The sequence below is a fragment of the Ranitomeya imitator genome, chromosome 8 (assembly GCF_032444005.1).
Source record: "Ranitomeya imitator isolate aRanImi1 chromosome 8, aRanImi1.pri, whole genome shotgun sequence".
In the NCBI taxonomy this organism is placed as follows: Eukaryota; Metazoa; Chordata; class Amphibia; order Anura; family Dendrobatidae; genus Ranitomeya; species Ranitomeya imitator.
Window position 1 is genome coordinate 91,192,199 of NC_091289.1, and position 18,498 is coordinate 91,210,696.

An 18,498-nucleotide genomic window follows, 5' to 3' on the forward strand; every position below is an offset into this window, starting at 1 on the left:
GCTGATCAGGATGACTGGGTGTCCTTTTTGCCTTTGGCTGAGTTCGCCCTTAATAATCGGGCCAGCTCGGCTACCTTGGTTTCACCGTTTTTCTGCAACTCTGGGTTCCATCCTCGTTTCTCTTCAGGGCAGGTTGAGTCTTCTGACTGTCCTGGTGTGGATACTGTGGTGGACAGGTTGCAGCAGATTTGGACTCATGTAGTGGACAATTTGACCTTGTCCCAGGAGAAGGCTCAACGTTTTGCTAATCGCAGACGCTGTGTGGGTCCCCGACTTCGGGTTGGGGACTTGGTTTGGTTATCTTCTCGTCATATTCCTATGAAGGTTTCCTCTCCTAAGTTTAAACCTCGTTTTATTGGTCCGTATAGGATATCTGAGGTTCTTAATCCTGTGTCTTTTCGTCTGACCCTTCCAGATTCTTTTTCCATACATAACGTATTCCAAAGGTCATTGTTGCGGAGATACGTGACACCCGTGGTTCCATCTGTTGATCCTCCTGCCCCGGTTTTGGTGGAGGGGGAGTTGGAGTATATTGTGGAGAAGATTTTGGATTCTCGTGTCTCTAGACGGAAACTCCAGTATCTGGTTAAGTGGAAGGGTTATGCTCAGGAAGATAATTCCTGGGTCTTTGCCTCTGATGTCCATGCTCCCGATCTTGTTCGTGCCTTTCATATGGCTCATCCTGGTCGTCCTGGGAGCTCTGGTGAGGGTTTGGTGACCCCTCCTCAAGGGGGGGGGGTACTGTTGTGAATTCTGTGGCAGAGCTCCCTCTTGTGGTCACAAGTGGTACTTCGGCTGATTCTCTCTGTGAGCTTCCGTTGGTGGAGGAAAGTGGTACTGCGGCTTCTGAGTTTCCTTCCTCAGGTGATATGGTGAAGTCGTTAGGTGCTGCTCTATTTAACTCCACCTAGTGCTTTGATCCTGGCCTCCAGTCAATGTTCTAGTATTGGACCTGTCTCCTCCTGGATCGTTCCTATGGCCTGCTGCTCTGCATAGCTAAGTTATTCTTTGCTATTTGTTTGCTGTTTTTTTCTGTCCAGCTTGTCTATTTGTTTTTTCCTGCTTGCTGGAAGCTCTGGGACGCAGAGGGTGTACGTCCGTGCCGTTAGTTCGGTACGGAGGGTCTTTTTGCCCCCTTTGCGTGGTTTTTGTAGGGTTTTGTGTTGACCGCAGTTACCTTTCCTATCCTCGCTCTGTTCAGAAAGTTGGGCCTCACTTTGCTAAGTCTATTTCATCTCTACGTTTGTCTTTTCATCTTAACTCACAGTCATTATATGTGGGGGGCTGCCTTTTCCTTTAGGGATATTTCTCTGAGGCAAGGTAGGCTTATTTTCTATCTTCAGGCTAGCTAGCTTCTCAGGCCGTGCCGAGTTGCATAGGGAGCGTTAGGCGCAATCCACGGCTGCCTTTAGTGTGGTTGGAGAGGATTAGGGATTGCGGTCAACAGAGTTCCCACGTCTCAGAGCTCGTTCTTGTTTTTTGGGTTATTGCCAGGTCACTGTATGTGCGCTGACCTCTATGTCCATTGTGGTACTGAATTACCTTTCATAACAGCCCACCTGGTGAATTATGCCTTACGTATCCTCAAAAGGGACACATGCATTTGTAAAATGATGGCCGATGACGATTACTGGTTGGCCTGCCTCCTTGATCCTCGCTATAAAGGCAAATTGCAAAATATTATGCCACATGAGAACCTGGAACACATATTAGCAACCAAACAATCAACTCTTGTTGACCGTTTGATTCAGGCATTCCCAGCACACAGCACCGGTGAGCGTTATCACACGAGCAGCAGGGGTCAGCAGACCAGAAGTGTTAGAGGTGCACAAATCAGAAGTGGCATTGGACAGAGGGGTTTTCTGACCAGGTTGTGGAGTGATTTTGCTATGACCGCAGACAGGACAGGTACTGCAGCATCAATTCAAAGTGACAGGAGACAACATTTGTCCAGTATGGTTACTAACTATTTTTCATCCCTTATTGATGTTCTCCCTCAACCGTCATTCCCATTTGATTACTGGGCATCAAAATTAGACACCTGGCCAGAATTGGCAGAATATGCATTGCAGGAGCTTGCTTGCCCGGCAGCTAGTGTCCTATCAGAAAGAGTATTCAGTGCTGCAGGTTCAATACTAACAGAAAAAAGGACTCGTCTGGCTACCCAAAATGTTGATGATCTAACCTTCATTAAAATGAACCACAACTGGATTTCAAATTCTTTTGCCCCACCTTGCCCAGCTGACACCTAGCTTTCCTATGAAAAGGTCTTGCTTGTGGACTACTCTGACTGACTTTTCCAATCTCGTAATTTGCAGCAGCTGTTTGTTCAGCCTACGACATGTTTACACCTCCCTAAATGGCCAAACTCCCCCCATGGGGCCGTGGTTTCACCACTTGGCGCAAGCACCCGTGAGAGTGCCGTTTGTCTGAAAAGGTGGGTGTGCCCGTTTTTGGTCGACGGCACTGCCACTGGGTCTTTCATAGTACAATAAAGTGTCTCTGGCGGTGGTGGTGCGCACCCAACGTCAGACACACCATTGTAACATGAGTGGCCCTGGGCCTGTACCGCCGGCCACAAGAGTTCCCCCCCAAGCTCAAACATTGCTCTACCACTTGCACAATTATCTCTCACAGTTCCACCAATGTTTAGTCTATGCGCTGACATCCTTCAATGCCTGGCACTGACAATACCATTGTGTTGACATGTATGATGGTACTTAACATAGTCAGGAGCAGTGTCCTATATTTACACCAGTAAATACTTTGCGCCAAATTACTAGGTCTGAAACTCAGCAGAGGAGCCCACCCCTGTACCTAAGTATTCCACCCTTTTGTGTTTTGGTTTTGTTGTAATGCGAGACATTAACATTTTTTTTTTTTTTTTGGGAGTACTAACTGGCAGACACTCATTACAATCGGCCTCCGCTGACAACAACAATGCTGCCTGTGTACCCCTGCAACAGAATTCCAAGTGTCTACAGACAACTTTTGTTATGTTAGGCCTACTATGCCTGTCTGCGGTCCCTCCTTCCACTAGTCCTCCACTGACCAGACCACTGCTGCCCGTGTACCACTGGAACCAATTTTAAAGTGCCTACAGCCCACTTTTGTTATGTTAGGCCTACTACGCCTGTCTGCGGTCCCTCCTTCCACTAGTCCTCCACTGACCAGACCACTGCTGCCCGTGTACCCCTGGAACCTTTTTTAAACTGCATTGAGCCAAATGTTGTCTTTAAGGCCTACTACCTGTGTCTGTCTGCGCCACTCAATACAGCTGTCCTCCTTTTAAAAAAGCTGAGCGTCAATAGTCTGGTTTTCAGCCTATAGGAATTTGACAACTGCATTGGGGCTACAACTTCGCTAGGGCCTACTAACGGTGTCTTCCGCTCCAATGTGTTCCCCAGGTTTCCTCTCCATAGCTTCGATCTTCTGGCTCTCATTTAGTAGTTGTTGAAAACAACACTGCATTAGGCCTACAAGTTGGGTATGGGGCGTAGAGACGGTGTCTTCCACTCCAAGGTGTTCCCCAGGTTTCGTCTCCATTGCTTCAATCTTCTGGCTCTCGTTTAGTAGTTGTTGAAAATACTGCATTAGGCCTACAAGTTGGGTATGGGGCGTAGAGACGGTGTCTTCCACTCCAAGGTGTTCCCCAGGTTTCCTCTCCATTGCTTCGATCTTCTGGCTCTCGTTTAGTAGTTGTTGAAAACAACACTGCATTAGGCCTACAAGTTGGGTATGGGGTTGTAGAGACGGTGTCTTCCACTCCAAGGTGTTCCCCAGGTTTCCTCTCCATTGCTTCGATCTTCTGGCTCTCGTTTAGTAGTTGTTGAAAACAACACTACATTAGGCCTACAAGTTGGGTATGGGGTTGTAGAGACGGTGTCTTCCACTCCAAGGTGTTCCCCAGGTTTCCTCTCCATTGCTTCGATCTTCTGGCTCTCGTTTAGTAGTTGTTGAAATCAACACTGCATTAGGCCTACAAGTTGGGTATGGGTTTGTAGAGACGGTGTCTTCCACTCCAAGGTGTTCCCCAGGTTTCCTCTCCATTGCTTCGATCTTCTTGCTCTCGTTTAGTAGTTGTTGAAAACAACACTGCATTAGGCCTACAAGTTGGGTATGGGGTTGTAGAGACGGTGTCTTCCACTCCAAGGTGTTCCCTGTTATGACCTGGTGGTTAGGAGCACCCGGCACGACCTGATAGTTAAACTCACGCAGGACAAGCTCTGGGATGTGGGAGCTCTGCTGACCGCAGGCCCTAATCCTATCACAACAACTAGAAATAGCTGTGGAGCGTTCCTGACTCTCCCTAGACGCCTCTTCACAGCCTAAGAGTTAGCTAGCCCTAGAGAAGAAAATAAAGCCTACCTTGCCTCAGAGAAATTCCCCAAAGGAAAAGGCAGCCCCCCACATATATTGACTGTGAGTAAAGATGAAAGTCACAAACGCAGAAATGAAACCGGTTTCAGCAAAGGGAGGACAGACTTACTAAACAGAGGATAGGAAAGGTATCTTTGCAGTCAGCACAAAAAACTACAAAAGACCACGCAGAGTGTGCAAAAAGACCTCCGCACCGACTCACGGTGCGGAGGTGCCACTCTGCATCCCAGAGCTTCCAGCTAGCAAGACAAAATCATGATAACCAGCTGGACAAGGAAAAAATGAACAAATAATAACTATCAGGAACTTAGCTTCTGCTGGAGAAGACAGGTCACCAGAAAGATCCAAGAGCGAACTGAACCAATGCAGGAACATTGAAGGCTGGCATGGAGTAACGATCTGAGTGGAGTTAAATAGAGCAGCCAACCAAAGGATAAACCACGTCACCTGTGTAAGGAACCTCAGAAGCAGCAGCTTCACTCACAGCCACCAGAGGGAGCCCATAGACAGAACTCGCCGAAGTACCATTCACGACCACAGGAGGGAATTCGACAACAGAATTCACAACAGTTCCCCAGGTTTCCTCTCCATTGCTTCGATCTTCTGGCTCTCGTTTAGTAGTTGTTGAAATCAACACTGCATTAGGCCTACAAGTTGGGTCTGGGGTTGTAGAGACGGTGTCTTCCACTCCAAGGTGTTCCCCAGGTTTCGTCTCCATTGCTTCGATCTTCTGGCTCTCGTTTAGTAGTTGTTGAAAACAACACTGCATTAGGCCTACAAGTTGGGTCTGGGGTTGTAGAGACGGTGTCTTCCACTCCAAGGTGTTCTCCAGGTTTCCTCTCCATTGCTTCAATCTTCATGCTCGTCTTAAGTAGTTGTTGAAAGAACACTACATTAGGCCTACAAGTTGGGTCTGGGTCGTAGAGACGGTGTCTGCCGCTCCAAGGTGTTCTCCAGGTTGCCACATAATTGAAGCTGCATAGAGCCTATTTTGTAATTTTACGCCTACAAAGTCTTTCTGCGGTCCCCCTTCCAATTGTCCTCCACTGAGCACAACAATGCAGACCGTGTACCCATGTAACCTTTTTTAAACCAGCGTCGAGCCAACTTTGTGGTTTAAGGCCTACTTGTAGTGTCTGGCTGCGCCACTCAATACAGCTGTCCTCTTTACAAAAAATGACCTACAATTATCTGGTTTTCAGCCTATCGGAATTTTAAAACTGCAGTGGGCCTACTAGTTGGGTTGGGGCCTTCTATCTGTGTCTGCCGCTCCTTGCTGTTCTCCTACAGTGAACAAAGCTGTGCCGCCTGTTTACTACTGTTGCCAATTTTGAACTGCATTTAGAATACTTACTGATTTGGGCCTACTCTCTGTGTCAGCCTCTCATTCCAGTTGTCCTCCACTGAACAAAACAATGCCCCCTGGTTAGTCCTGTTACCAATTTTGAACTGCATTTAGCCGACTTTATTCTTTGGGCCTATATCTGTGTTTCCTCCTCATCCTGCCCATTGCCCAGCCAGTGATAGATGAGTCTGCTGGTACATTGACCCATAACGCAACATTCCCCGTGCACGCTACACTGCAAGATTGTGACCCTGCTGAAAGTCAGGTCCCCCTTCCCGCATACCACACCACCTTACACGGGGACAAAGAGGAAGGTGCAGATGAAGGTGCAGGTTCCTTCATCAGGTGGGGGAGGAATACTCATTGGCGACGTCACTGGCACAGGGCCCCTCATAGTACGCAAAAGTGTTGCTGCCGGTGGGAGGCGCCCCCGCCGTGCAAACACACCGCTGTACTTTGAGGGGCCCTGTGCCAGTGCCAATGCCAACGAGTGGGCCCCCCCTGCTTGCTCAGGATCACAGCACTTGCAAAGTTGAAATACTTACCTCTCCCTGCTCCACTGCCGTGACGTGGTCCAGATTTACTGGGCCCACTAATTACTTGAACCAGCCCTACCCCCCACAACTTTAGCCAAATGACCCCCAATTTCAAATGCCTTACTATTATTATAAGCTAAATTAAGATTGACAAGCTTCAGTAACAAGAATGGATGTTTTTGCCATTAAAATGGGCTCTGTACATGTTTTCCTGGCCTCCACTCACTGCCGACTAGGCTCCCCCATTGACTTGCATTGGGTTTCGTATTTCGGTCGACCCCCGACTTTTCGCGATAATCGGCCGATTCCACTCGACTCGACTTTTCAGATAGTCGGGTTTCGCGAAACCCGACTCGACTCTAAAAAAGTCAAGGTCGCTCAACCCTAATGATCACCAGTGACATTATACAAAGGAGCTTTGTACACAGTATATAGTGTAAGTGTACAAGCAACACACTGACTCACCGGTGACATCTGTAGTTGAGGTCATTTTTCTTCATCCAGTGCAGACCGCCATTACTACTTCCAGCAAAGACTCATCTCTGCAGAAAATAAGTTAGCTATAGCTGATCGCTTCCAGAGCACATTCCTCACTATTTTCCTCGACTTCTATACTATGGTAGACGAAGAAAAAAAAAGACATAGTGCCACCCTGCTCAGTAGCAGGACCCTTTTGTTCTCCCCATGTAAGACAGTAAGATTAAAAGTAAATTACAGTAGTAATAATGTCCCCTGATTGGCCCCTACAGCAATTATGTCCCCATTTGCCACCATAAACCAATAATGTATGTTCCTCAACCTGACCTCAATACAGTAATTATGTCACCCTTTTATTTAATAAGGTGCCAGATCATTGGTCCCTTTATTTAATGTCTCCATCTTGGACCCCAATGTCCACCTTAATAAGGTCCCTATCCTGGGCCCCTTCCAGTAATTATGTCCTCATCCTGGGTCTCTTTATTTAATGTACCCTCCCTGGGCCCCTATGTCCGTCCCTATGGCCACTACCTTGCACAACTACAGAGGGGGATTCTTCTCACCTTCTTGCGCTCCCCAGCATCCTCTTTTGGCTTCATATTAGGCATGGTCATTACAATGGCTGCCGACTGCAGCTGTGACAGGGTGCTCTGCTCTGTGACAAGCCGTGCGCTGACGTCACATAGCAGTAACATTGTGCCCCAGGGCCCGCACAGTATTCCCCCCAGCTCCTCCACACAGTATTATGCCCTGGACCCCACACAGTATTTCCCCCCCAGCTCCTCCACACAGTATTATGCCCCCGCACAGTATTATGTACCGCACAGTATTCCTCCCCCAGCTCCTCCACACAGTATTATGCCCCTGCACAGTATTTCCCCCCCCCCAGCTCCTCCACACAGTATTATGCCCTGGGCCCGCACAGTATTTCCCCCCCCCAGCTCCTCCACACAGTATTATGCCCCATGCCCCGCACAGTATTTCTCCCCCCCAGCTCCTCCACACTGTATTATGCCCTCGGCCCCACACAGTATTCCCCCCCCCCCCAGCTCCTCCACACAGTACTATGCCCCGGGCCCTGCACAGTATTTCCCCCCTAGCTCCTCCACACAGTATTATGCCCTGGGCCCCACACAGTATTTCCCCCCAGCTCCTCTACACAGTATTATGCCCCGGACCCCGCACAGTATTTCCCTCCAGCTCCTCCACACAGTATTATGCCTCGGGCCCCGCACAGTATTTCGCCCCCCAGCTCCTCCACACAGTATTGGGCCCTGCACAGTATTTCCCCCCCCCAGCTCCTCCACACAGTATTGGGCCCCGCACAGTATCCCCCCCAAGCTCCTCCACACAGTATTATGCCCCGGGCCCCGCACAGTATTTCCCCCCCAGCTCCTCTACACAGTATCATGCCCCCACACAGTATTATGCCCCCTCCCACTGCACAGTATTATGCCCCCCCTCCCCCTGCACAGTATTCCCCCCCCCCGCTGCTCCTTCATAAATTATTATGGGCCCCAGTCACGTCAGACATAAAAAAAAATCCTCACTTCTCCCGTTCCCAGCGCAGGTCGGGTGTACTCAGCGTCTCTCAGGCTCTGCAACGCTCAGGACAGATAGGCTGAGCGTGTAGTGATGACGTCATCGCACCCTCTGCCCTGAGACGTCGCAGAGTCAGAGGGCGCTGAAGACACTGCAGGCTGCAGCTGCCGCAGGAACCAAGAGAGGTGAGTATTAGAAGGGGGGCCCGATGCCAGCGCTGGCACCAGGGGGGGGGCCCTGGTCATGGCGGCAGTCGGCGGCACCCGAAGATTTAAAGGGCCCGCGTTTTTTTTTCCTTCTCCTCCTCCTTCTCCTCCTCCCTGGGTCGGTGCCCATGGGCATTTCACTGGTATCCCGGTGGGCCAGTCTGACCCTGCCCGCACACATTCAAACAGCCCACAGACCCCGCACACACCCTAACAGCCCCACACACACATAGTCACTGTCCACACACTTCCCTCCTCCCGAACTGCAGTGTTTCTCGGACCCACATCCGCAGCAAAACTGCACATCTTTTTTACATCTGCGGTTTTGCTGCAGATGTGCCTGACTCAATGCAAGTCTATGGGTGCAGAAACGCTGCAGTACCGCACAAAAGAAGTGACATGCTGCGGGGAAAAAAAGCTGCGTTTCGGTGCGGCTTTTTCCGTAGCATGTGCAGAACAAGTCTGCGGCTCCCATGGACTTACATTGGTTGTGCACTACACTGCGGATTTGATGCAATTCTGTGCAGCAAAAAACCCTGCGGATCTGCATTGAAATCCACAACGTGTGCACACAGTCTTAGCATTTAGTGAACCTAGCAAAAAAGCAAGCAAAAAACAAGTGTGGGATTGCACTTTTTTTGCAATTTCATCGCACTTTGAATTTTTTTCACATTTTCTGTTACACGACATGGTAAAACCAATGATGGCGTTCAAAAGTAGAACTTGTCCTGCAAAAGACAAGCCCTCACATGGCCATATTGACGGAAAAATTATGGCTCTGGAAAGAAGGGGAGCGATAAACGAAAAAAGAAACATGGGTTTAGAAACATGGATATGGACATATCTATGTAAATAGACATAGATATATAGATACATATCTATCTATCTACGCGTATCTATCTATCTACCTGTGTGTAATGGAGTGTAGGTTGGACAAATGTAAAAGAGGAGTTGGACAGAAATGACATCACAAATCTTTTTGGAGGGAGAGGAGGGAGGGGTTTGGGTGTTTTGCAGTGGGTGTGGTAGGTTCGAGCTTTGTGGCCAGTGCAAAGGATCATGGAACTTGTAGTATTAGAGCACATTAACTCAGGAGAAAGGAAGTTGTCGATTAACCCCATGAGAGCTGGATCCAGCACTGAAGATGTGCTGCTGCAGCATGATAAAAGGTAATATTGCTAAAATAAACACAGCGGATGTTTTCAGTGGCACATAATAGCAAGATTTACGAAAAAAAAAATTATTGTAGTGGACAACTTCTTTAATCTTTTAGAAATACCCTGTTTTAGGGAAAAAGTGAAAAAAGAGACAAGTGTGGCGCTTCCTCTGAGCGTAATACGTTTTTACCAACAGTAAAAAAAAATTTTTTTAGTTGTGGTTATGCTCACCTTCTATCGGTAAGAAATGCATGTTGAGATTCTCAAGGATTCAATTCTTTAGGCAACTCTTCTCCATATGTTGTATAATCCAATAAGGTGTGCAGCTCACTTTGGAGAACTATGTGTTGATCCTGCTTCGGATCGACATAGGTGGCGAATTCAAAGGGAAAATAAACTCTAAGCAAATGTGGCGCTAAGCACCTTAGGATTTTTTGAATGCATCCACTTCAAGTGAAAAGTGTTATTAAAAATTCATTTATTTTCTCAAAACAAAAAAAGGGAAATAAAAAATAAAATATATTTTTTTAAATATTTTTAAAATACAGGACAACGCGTTTCGGCTGCTATTTTTACAGTGCAGCCTTCATCAGGTTGCAAAAAAAAAAAAAAAACCAGACATACAATAAGCACTTTATAGTGCTGATCAAGGCTGCACTGTAAAAAAAAAAGCAGCCGAAACGCGTTGTACTGTATTTTAAAAATATTTTTAAAATGTATTTTATAATTTTTTCCTTTTTTTTGTTTTGAGAAAATAAATGAATTTTTATTAACACTTTTCACTAGAAGTGGATGCATTCAAAAAATCCTAAGGTGCTTAGCGCCACATTTGCTTGGAGTTTATTTTCCCTTTGAGCTAGTTCATTAAAATAAGATCAGTGTTGCTTTGCCATTCAGCTCCCTCACTGATCATCTGCAATCAGTCTAGATCTGCCACTACACAGATTATGGAGCCATGCTGCTCTGGATTTTTACACTGGTTACATCCGACTGACACCAGAGCTGTTAAAAGCAGATCAGTGGTAGTGTCAGGAGGTAGGCCTTCATCGTTCAGACATTGGTGGAGATAGATAATTAATTTTAAATTACAGGAAAATGTCTAAGTGATAATGCATCAATATTTAAATATCAGAACCACTTTTAAGCTTTATTTCTGGAAGAAAGCAGTCATTGATGTCTAATCTGATACAACAACTTTGACTTGCTTGATGCTGAATATGATCTTTTCACACAAATAGATTTTAGGTTCATTGTTATTTTATGACAAATGTAGATTATCTTAAATAAAAGACATACATTATTATCTTATATATTATATTAATATAATATTATTATATTATAATCTTATTATAGATTATCTTAAATAAAAGACATTATAAATAAAATCATATATTTTGTGTGTAGTAAGATACAGTACGATTATGTAATAATCATAACATTTTAGTCAAAATATATTTCATTTCTTTTAGACTTATGCTGCAATACTATAGTTTTTAATAATGCGCCACATATGGATACCGACAACAGAAATGGACATTACATCTTTTGTCACACTGAGGATTTTAGTGCGCTGAAGAAAAACATTCTGGATGGGAAGACTCTGTTACACAACATTGAGACTTGTCTACAGTCTATCCTTAATATACCTTTCCTTGAAGTACATGGATGCAAGGTAGTACTAATTGGTTTTAACAGAAGACTTACTAAACACTTCTTTCAAAAGCCATAATTGCACATTTTGCATATATTCATAGTTGTGTACAGTTATCTTTCATCAACATTGTTTCACATTTTATTATTTGTTGATTTTTAGGGGATGGATTGTGGAAACATCAATAAATTGTTTTCAACTCTTACAATCCTGCATAATACGTTGGAGGAATCAAATTCTGTCCTCAGTTTGTGTTGGAGTGGAACTCAACCTACCAAACAAGATAACAAAAAGCAAAATAAAGAGGTACATTTCCGTCTTAATCCCCGTAACATATTGAGAAGTTGTAACCATTTAGAAAAACAGCAGTGCTTTAGCTAAGTAATATATAGCAGTCTGATGGTGAAGAAGAAGTATGAGCCTGATCTCCTAGAGCAAAAAATATTCAGGGCTTGTCTAAGAAGCCTTAAGTACTATTGTAGGATGGTGGAGCATAATGATGATGAGTAAAAAGTTCTTGTCTATGTTCAGCATTGGGTTGTGTCAACCAGCATGTTACTTAGCTTAGATATTGTGAGCACAAGCAAATATTTTCTATATCTGAGTATACATTAATTGATTGAAAAATAATCTACCATTAAAGTGGTTTTATTAATATTGTAAATTGTTAAAATTGCAAAGTGCTTGTAAATACAAGCAACATTCCAATTTACCTCTGTTGTCAAATATGGACAGTTTTTTTATTCTATTTCGTACAGCATCATTGTTAAGGCCAGCAGCCACTGCTTTCATCTATTAGAGATTCCAAAGAAATAACAAAAACTATGGTGAATGATAAAGCACTTTTGAATAAAGATACTAATACGAAAGTTTTATCAGTAGTTTTATTTTTGTATCCAAATGTATGGGGAAGCAGGTTTTTAACAATAGCCAATTTTTTTCCTCAGGTCAGTATATACATACAGTACAGACCACAAGTTTGGACACGCCATCTCATTTAAAGATTTTTCTGTATTTTCAGAACTATGAAAATTGTTCATTCACACTGAAGGCATCAAAACTATGAATTAACACATGTGGAATTATATGCTTAACAAAAAAGTGTGAAACAACTGAAATTCTGTCTTATATTCTAGGTTCTTCAAAGTAGAAACCTTTTGCTTTGATGACTTCTTTGCACACTCTTGGCATTCTCTTGATGAGCTTCAAGAGGTAGTCACCGGGAATGGTTTTCACTTCACAGGTATGCCCTGTCAGGTTCAATAAGTGGGATTTCTTGCCTTATAAATGGGGTTGGGACAATCAGTTGTGTTGTGCAGAAGTCTGGTGGATGCACAGCTGATAGTCCTACTGAATAGACTGTTAGAATTTGTATTATGTCAAGAAAAGAGCAGCTAAATAAAGAAAAACGAGTGGCCATCATTACTTTAAGAAAGGAAGGTCAGTCAGTCCGAAAAATTGGGAACACTTTGAAAGTGTCACCAAGTGCAGTGGCAAAAACCATCAAGCGCTACAAAGAAACTGGCTCACATGAGGACCGCCCCAGGAAAGGAAGACCAAGAGTTACCTCTGCTTCTGAGGATAAGTTTATCCGAGTCACCAACCTCAGAAATCACAGGTTAACAGCAGCTCAGATTAGAGACAAGGCCAATGCCACACAGAGTTCTAGAAGCAGAAACATCTCTAGAACAACTGTTAAGAGGAGACTTTGTGCAGCAGGCCTTCATGGTAAAATAGCTGCTAGGAAACCACTGCTAAGGACAGGCAACAAGCAGAAGAGACTTGTTTGGGCTAAAGAACACAAGGAATGGACATTAGACCAGTGGAAATCTGTGCTTTGGTCTGATGAGTCCAAATTTGAGATCTTTGGTTCCAACCACCGTGTCTTTGTGCGACGCAGAAAAGGTGAACGGATGGACTCTAAATGCCTGGTTCCCACCATAAAGCATGGAGGAGGAGGTGTGATGGTGTGGGGGTGCTTTGGTGGTGACACTGTTGGGGATTTATTCAAAATTGAAGGCATACTGAACCAGCATGGCTACCACAGCATCTTGCAGCGGCATGCTATTCCATCCGGTTTGCATTTAGTTGGACCATCATTTATTTTTCAACAGGACAATAACCCCAAACACACCTCCAGGCTGTGTAAGGGTTATTTGACCAAGAAGGAGTGTGATGGGGTGCTACACCAGATGACCTGGCCTCCATAGTCACCAGACCTGAACCCAATCCAATTGAGATGGTTTGGAGTGAGCTGGAGAGTGAAGGAAAAAGGGCCAACAAGTGCTAAGCATCTCTGGGAACTTCTTCAAGATTGTTGGAAGACCATTCCCGGTGACTACCTCTTGAAGCTCATCAAGAGAATGCCAAGAGTGTGCAAAGCAGTCATCAAAGCAAAAGGTGGCTACTTTGAAGAACCTAGAATATAAGACATAATTTCAGTTGTTTCACACTTTTTTAAGTATATAATTCCATGTGTTAATTCATAGTTTTGATGCCTTCAGTGTGAATGTACAATTTTCATAGTCATGAAAATGCAAAAAAATCTTTAAATGAGAAGGTGTGTCCAAACTTTTGGTCTGTACTGTATATTGCTCAGGCCAGTATGCAAGTGATATAGCTAACAAACAAATATTGAATAGGAATGACATTGTCAGAGTAAAAGTTAATCTATGCAAATTAATTAAAGAAAAGTAAATGACCAGTTCTAAAAAGAAGTTAATCATATAAAAAAATCAAACATAATGTTAATAAATATAGACAAAAAAATAATAATGAACAAATATCGATCTGATGTGGAAATCTGATCTTCTACCTAACATCTGGTATTCACAGGTTATTTTAATAAAAATACATTCATTTAGAATAAGAGTTAAGGTACCGTCACACTAAACGATATCGCTAGCGATCCGTGACGTTGCAGCGTCCTGGCTAGTGATATCGTTCAGTTTGACACACAGCAGCGATCAGAATCCTGCTGTGATGTCGTTGGTCGCTGCAGAAAGTCCAGAACTTTATTTGATCGCTGGACTCCCTGCAGACATCGCTGAATCAGCGTGTGTGACACCGATTCAGCGATGTCTTCACTGGTAACCAGGGTAAACATCGGGTTACTAAGCGCAGGGCCGCGCTTAGTAACCCGATGTTTACCCTGGTTACCAGCGTAAAAGTAAAAAAAAAAAAACTTCATACTTACCTTCCACTATCTGTCTCTCGGCGCTCTGCTTCTCTGCCCTGTGTAAACCCAGCGGCCGGAAAGCAGAGCGTTGGTCGCTGGAGAGCTGTCTGTGTGACAGCTCTCCAGCGACCAAACAGCGACGCTGCAGCGATCCGTATCGCTGCAGCGTCGCTCAGTGTGACGGTACCTTTACAATTAAAAAGGGATAGATAAAGATAAGAGTTAAAAAGATGTATAAGTATACTCCTATCAATACAAGAGAAGATCTGACCTGCTTCAAATGCGTGCAGTATTTATGTCAAAATTCTTTCTCATTGCCATGGAGTTCTGCATATGCAGAAAACATATAGGTAGTAGTTAATGAAATAAGCAACATATAAACAATCAGTATTTAGACAGTTATCCTCAAAGTACTTTAAGATACCTGGTTTCTGTTAGTACATCTCATCTAGAATACGGTACCTTACAAAATATTTCAAGAATGCCTGCAGATCTAACTGGCTTCTTTAGCTGAAAATAAAACATTCTGTAAAGCTGGTATATAGCTGGCACATGACATGTAATACAACATATTGTAAGATTATAAATTAAAATATCTATATTTATTATGTCTCATAGCAGTTCCCTCCTTTTGTTTATACATAAACACCTTTATCAATCACAAATCAATAGTTGCTTTTACTAGCTGTATCATTGTTTAAAAATAAACATGAAAATATAAAATACAATGCATAGAATTAAGAGAACATCAAGAATTGCAACAAATGGTTTGAGAAATGAACCAAAGAACTCCCTAAAAGAAGTTCCTGTGGGAGCCATACTTGAGAAGGTCTCCTATTCAACCAACTTAAATGTTAACCCTGATGTGTCCTGTGTAGGGTTGAGCGAAACGGATCGGTCATTTTCATAAGTCGCTGACTTTTGGCAAAGTCGGGTTTCATGAAACCCGATCCAATCTCTGTGTGGGGTCGGCCACGCGGTCGGCGACCTTCGCGCCAAAGTCGCGTTTCTATGACGCGTTCAGCGCCATTTCTCAGTCAATGAAGGTGGATGCAGAGTGTTGGCAGCGTGATGACATAGGTCTCAGTCCCCACCATCTTAGAGTAGGGCACTACAGTGATTGGCTTGCTTTCTGCGGCGTCACATGGGCTATAAAGGGGCGTGCATGCCAACCACCATCTTACTGCTGCTGATCTGAGTATAGGGAGAGGTTTCTGCCGATTCGTCAGAAGCAGGGATAGCATTAGGTAGGGTACATTAATCCCCAAACCGCTTGTGCTGTAGCGATTTACACTGTCCAACACCATCTTTTGTTTGCAGGGACAGTGGAGGCTAGATTTTTGTTCCTCAGCTCTGTAGCTCATTAGGCTGCCCTAGAAGGCTCCCTGATAGCTGCATTGTTGCTTGTACGCCGCTGTGCAAACCAACTGCTTTTTTCAAAGCACAAATCCTGTTGCTCCTTCCTTTCTGCACAGCTATCTTGTTTGTTTGTCCACACTTTTGACTTTTGTGTGCAGCAGTCTTTTTTATTGCTGCCTGCCATACTTTTCTGAGATTACTGTAGGGAGATAGTAATTGTAGTACAGTCCCTTTTTTTGTTATCTCTTCAAGCCACTTTCTGCCACAGAAAATATACTCTAAAGGTACTGTCACACTAGACGATATCGCTAGCGATCCGTGACGTTGCAGCGTCCTCGCTAGCGATATCGTCCAGTGTGACAGGCAGCAGCGATCAGGCCCCTGCTGGGAGATCGCTGGTCGGGGAAGAAAGGCCAGAACTTTATTTCGTCGCTGGACTCCCCGCAGACATCGCTGAATCGGTGTGTGTGACACCGATTCAGCGATGTCTTCACTGGTAACCAGGGTAAACATCGGGTAACTAAGCGCAGGGCCGCGCTTAGTAACCCGCTGTTTACCCTGGTTACCAGCGTAAAAAAACAAACAGTACATACTTACATTCAGCTGTCTGTCCCTTGCCGTCTGGTCCCTGCACTGACTGCTGGCCGCAAAGTGAAAGTGAAAGCACAGCACAGCGGTGAGTCACACAGCGGTGACTCACCGCTGTGGCTGTGCTCTGCTTTCACTTTACGGCCAGCAGTCAAGGCAGGAACCAGACGGCAAGGGACAGACAGCTGAATGTAAGTATGTACTGTTTGTTTTTTTACGCTGGTAACCAGGGTAAACATCGGGTTACTAAGCGCGGCCCTGCGCTTAGTTACCCGATGTTTACCCTGGTTACCGGGGACCTCGGGATCGTTGGTCGCTGGAGAGCTGTCTGTGTGACAGCTCTCCAGCGACCAAACAGCGACGCTGCAGCGATCCGGATCGTTGTCGGTATCGCTGCAGCGTCGCTTAGTGTGACGGTACCTTTATACAGTGGCCCAGATTTATTCACTAGTCTACCTGGAAAAAAAAGGGTCAGATTAAAATTGGCAAATCTGCATCAGTGCCAGTCCTGTCTGTGGCATCTGTATTTCATTTTCTACCACAGAAAATATACTGTATTACAGTGGGCCTGATTTCTTCAATATTCTCCCAGAAAAAATAAAACAAGTGAGAGATTAAGATTGGCCAAATCTGCATCACTGCCAGTCCTGTCTGTGGCATCTGTCTTTCATTTTCTGCCACAGAAAACCTGCTGTATTACAGTGGGCCTGATTTATTCACAATTTTCCCAGAAAAAATAAAACAAGTAGGAGATTAAGATTGGCAAATCTGCATCACTGCCTGTCCTGTCTGTGGCATCTGTCTTTCATTTTCTGCCACAGAAAACCTACTGTATAACTCTCCAGGCTCTGCTATTGTACCCTGCACTGATCTGCGGCGAGCAGGCTTTTCTGGGACTAAGTCCTGCTTTGCACACACAGAGCATGCCCAGGGTAAGATCTCTCAATGGAGATCAAGGGTCACATGCTCAGGTACTGCAGCAACTTCCTTTGGTCCTTCTTGGAAGGTCCTGTAGGTGCTAAGACTAAGTCCTGCTTTGCACACACTGAGCATGCCCATGGCAAGATCTCTCAGTGGAGATCTAGGGTCACATGCTCAGTACTGCAGCAACTTCCATTGGTCCTTCTAGGAAGGTCCTGTACGTGCTGCAATTATTTAAGGCTTGAATGGCCGCATGGCCATGCGCTAGTATCTTCCTAAGTTATGTGCTTTGCGCCAGTGTGGTCATGTGTTTGTATGTGTTCAGGGACCCAGCTGAAATAAGCCCCTAGAATGCTGGCACCTCCGGCGAGGAGATTGTGTTTGTGTGTATTCAGGGACCTGGCTGAAATAAGCCCCTAGAATGCTGGCATCTCCAGCGAGGAGTTTTGTGTGCATGCATGACCACTGACTGCTCTTGTTTGGGTAGTTAGCCTGTGCCTCTGTGAAAGTCTATCAAGGCACAGAGCTTTGCTTTGATGGCTGCTCTGTGAAGCTAACAGAGCTGGTTCTTACCGCCATATAGTGCCGCCATTTACTTAGCAGCAGGTTCCTTCCTGCACGGTGGATCCTGGGTTGCGAACACACCAATCCCATCTAATAAATATATTTGGTGCGTTTCACCAACCCTAACAGTATACTAGCGCCAGGATCTGGGTAAGTAATGGCGGATGAACGGCGATTGCAGAGGTGCATCCAGCTGCTGGAGGGCCGGTTGGCGTCTCTTGAGCGTGCAACCTCGGCGGTGGATGTTACCGCAATAGCTGTTCAGGTTGCTAGCGTGGCTGCAGCAGCTTTACCCACTGCCACCTCTGTTCCGACCCTATCTCACCTCCCTTTGCCTGAGAGATACTCTGGGGACAGTAAGTCCTGTAGGGGTTTCATTAGCCAGTGTGGTATACACCTCGAGCTCCTGGCTGCACGTTTTCCCACTGAGCAGGCAAAGGTGGGATTCATAATCTCTCTCTTGTTGGACAGAGCATTGGAGTGGGCTACTCCGCTGTGGGAGCGCAACGATCATGTGGTGCGGAGTGTTCCTCGGTTTCTGGACACTCTGAAACAGGTCTTTTTGGGACCTCAAGTCACCCATGATACGGCGCT

General features: G+C 45.2%; 1 protein-coding gene across 7 annotated transcripts in view; it reads left to right on the forward strand.

The window, feature by feature from the left end:
- The window catches only part of PDE4DIP (phosphodiesterase 4D interacting protein), a 1,776,665-nt gene that overhangs the window by 1,522,483 nt on the left and 235,684 nt on the right, over positions 1-18,498 (forward strand). For all 7 annotated transcript variants that reach the window (XM_069737152.1, XM_069737153.1, XM_069737154.1 and 4 more), the window contains 2 exons: positions 11,113-11,315; positions 11,457-11,600. In XM_069737152.1, the coding sequence (XP_069593253.1) occupies positions 11,113-11,315; positions 11,457-11,600 (347 nt within the window). The remainder of the gene's footprint in view (positions 1-11,112; positions 11,316-11,456; positions 11,601-18,498) is intronic.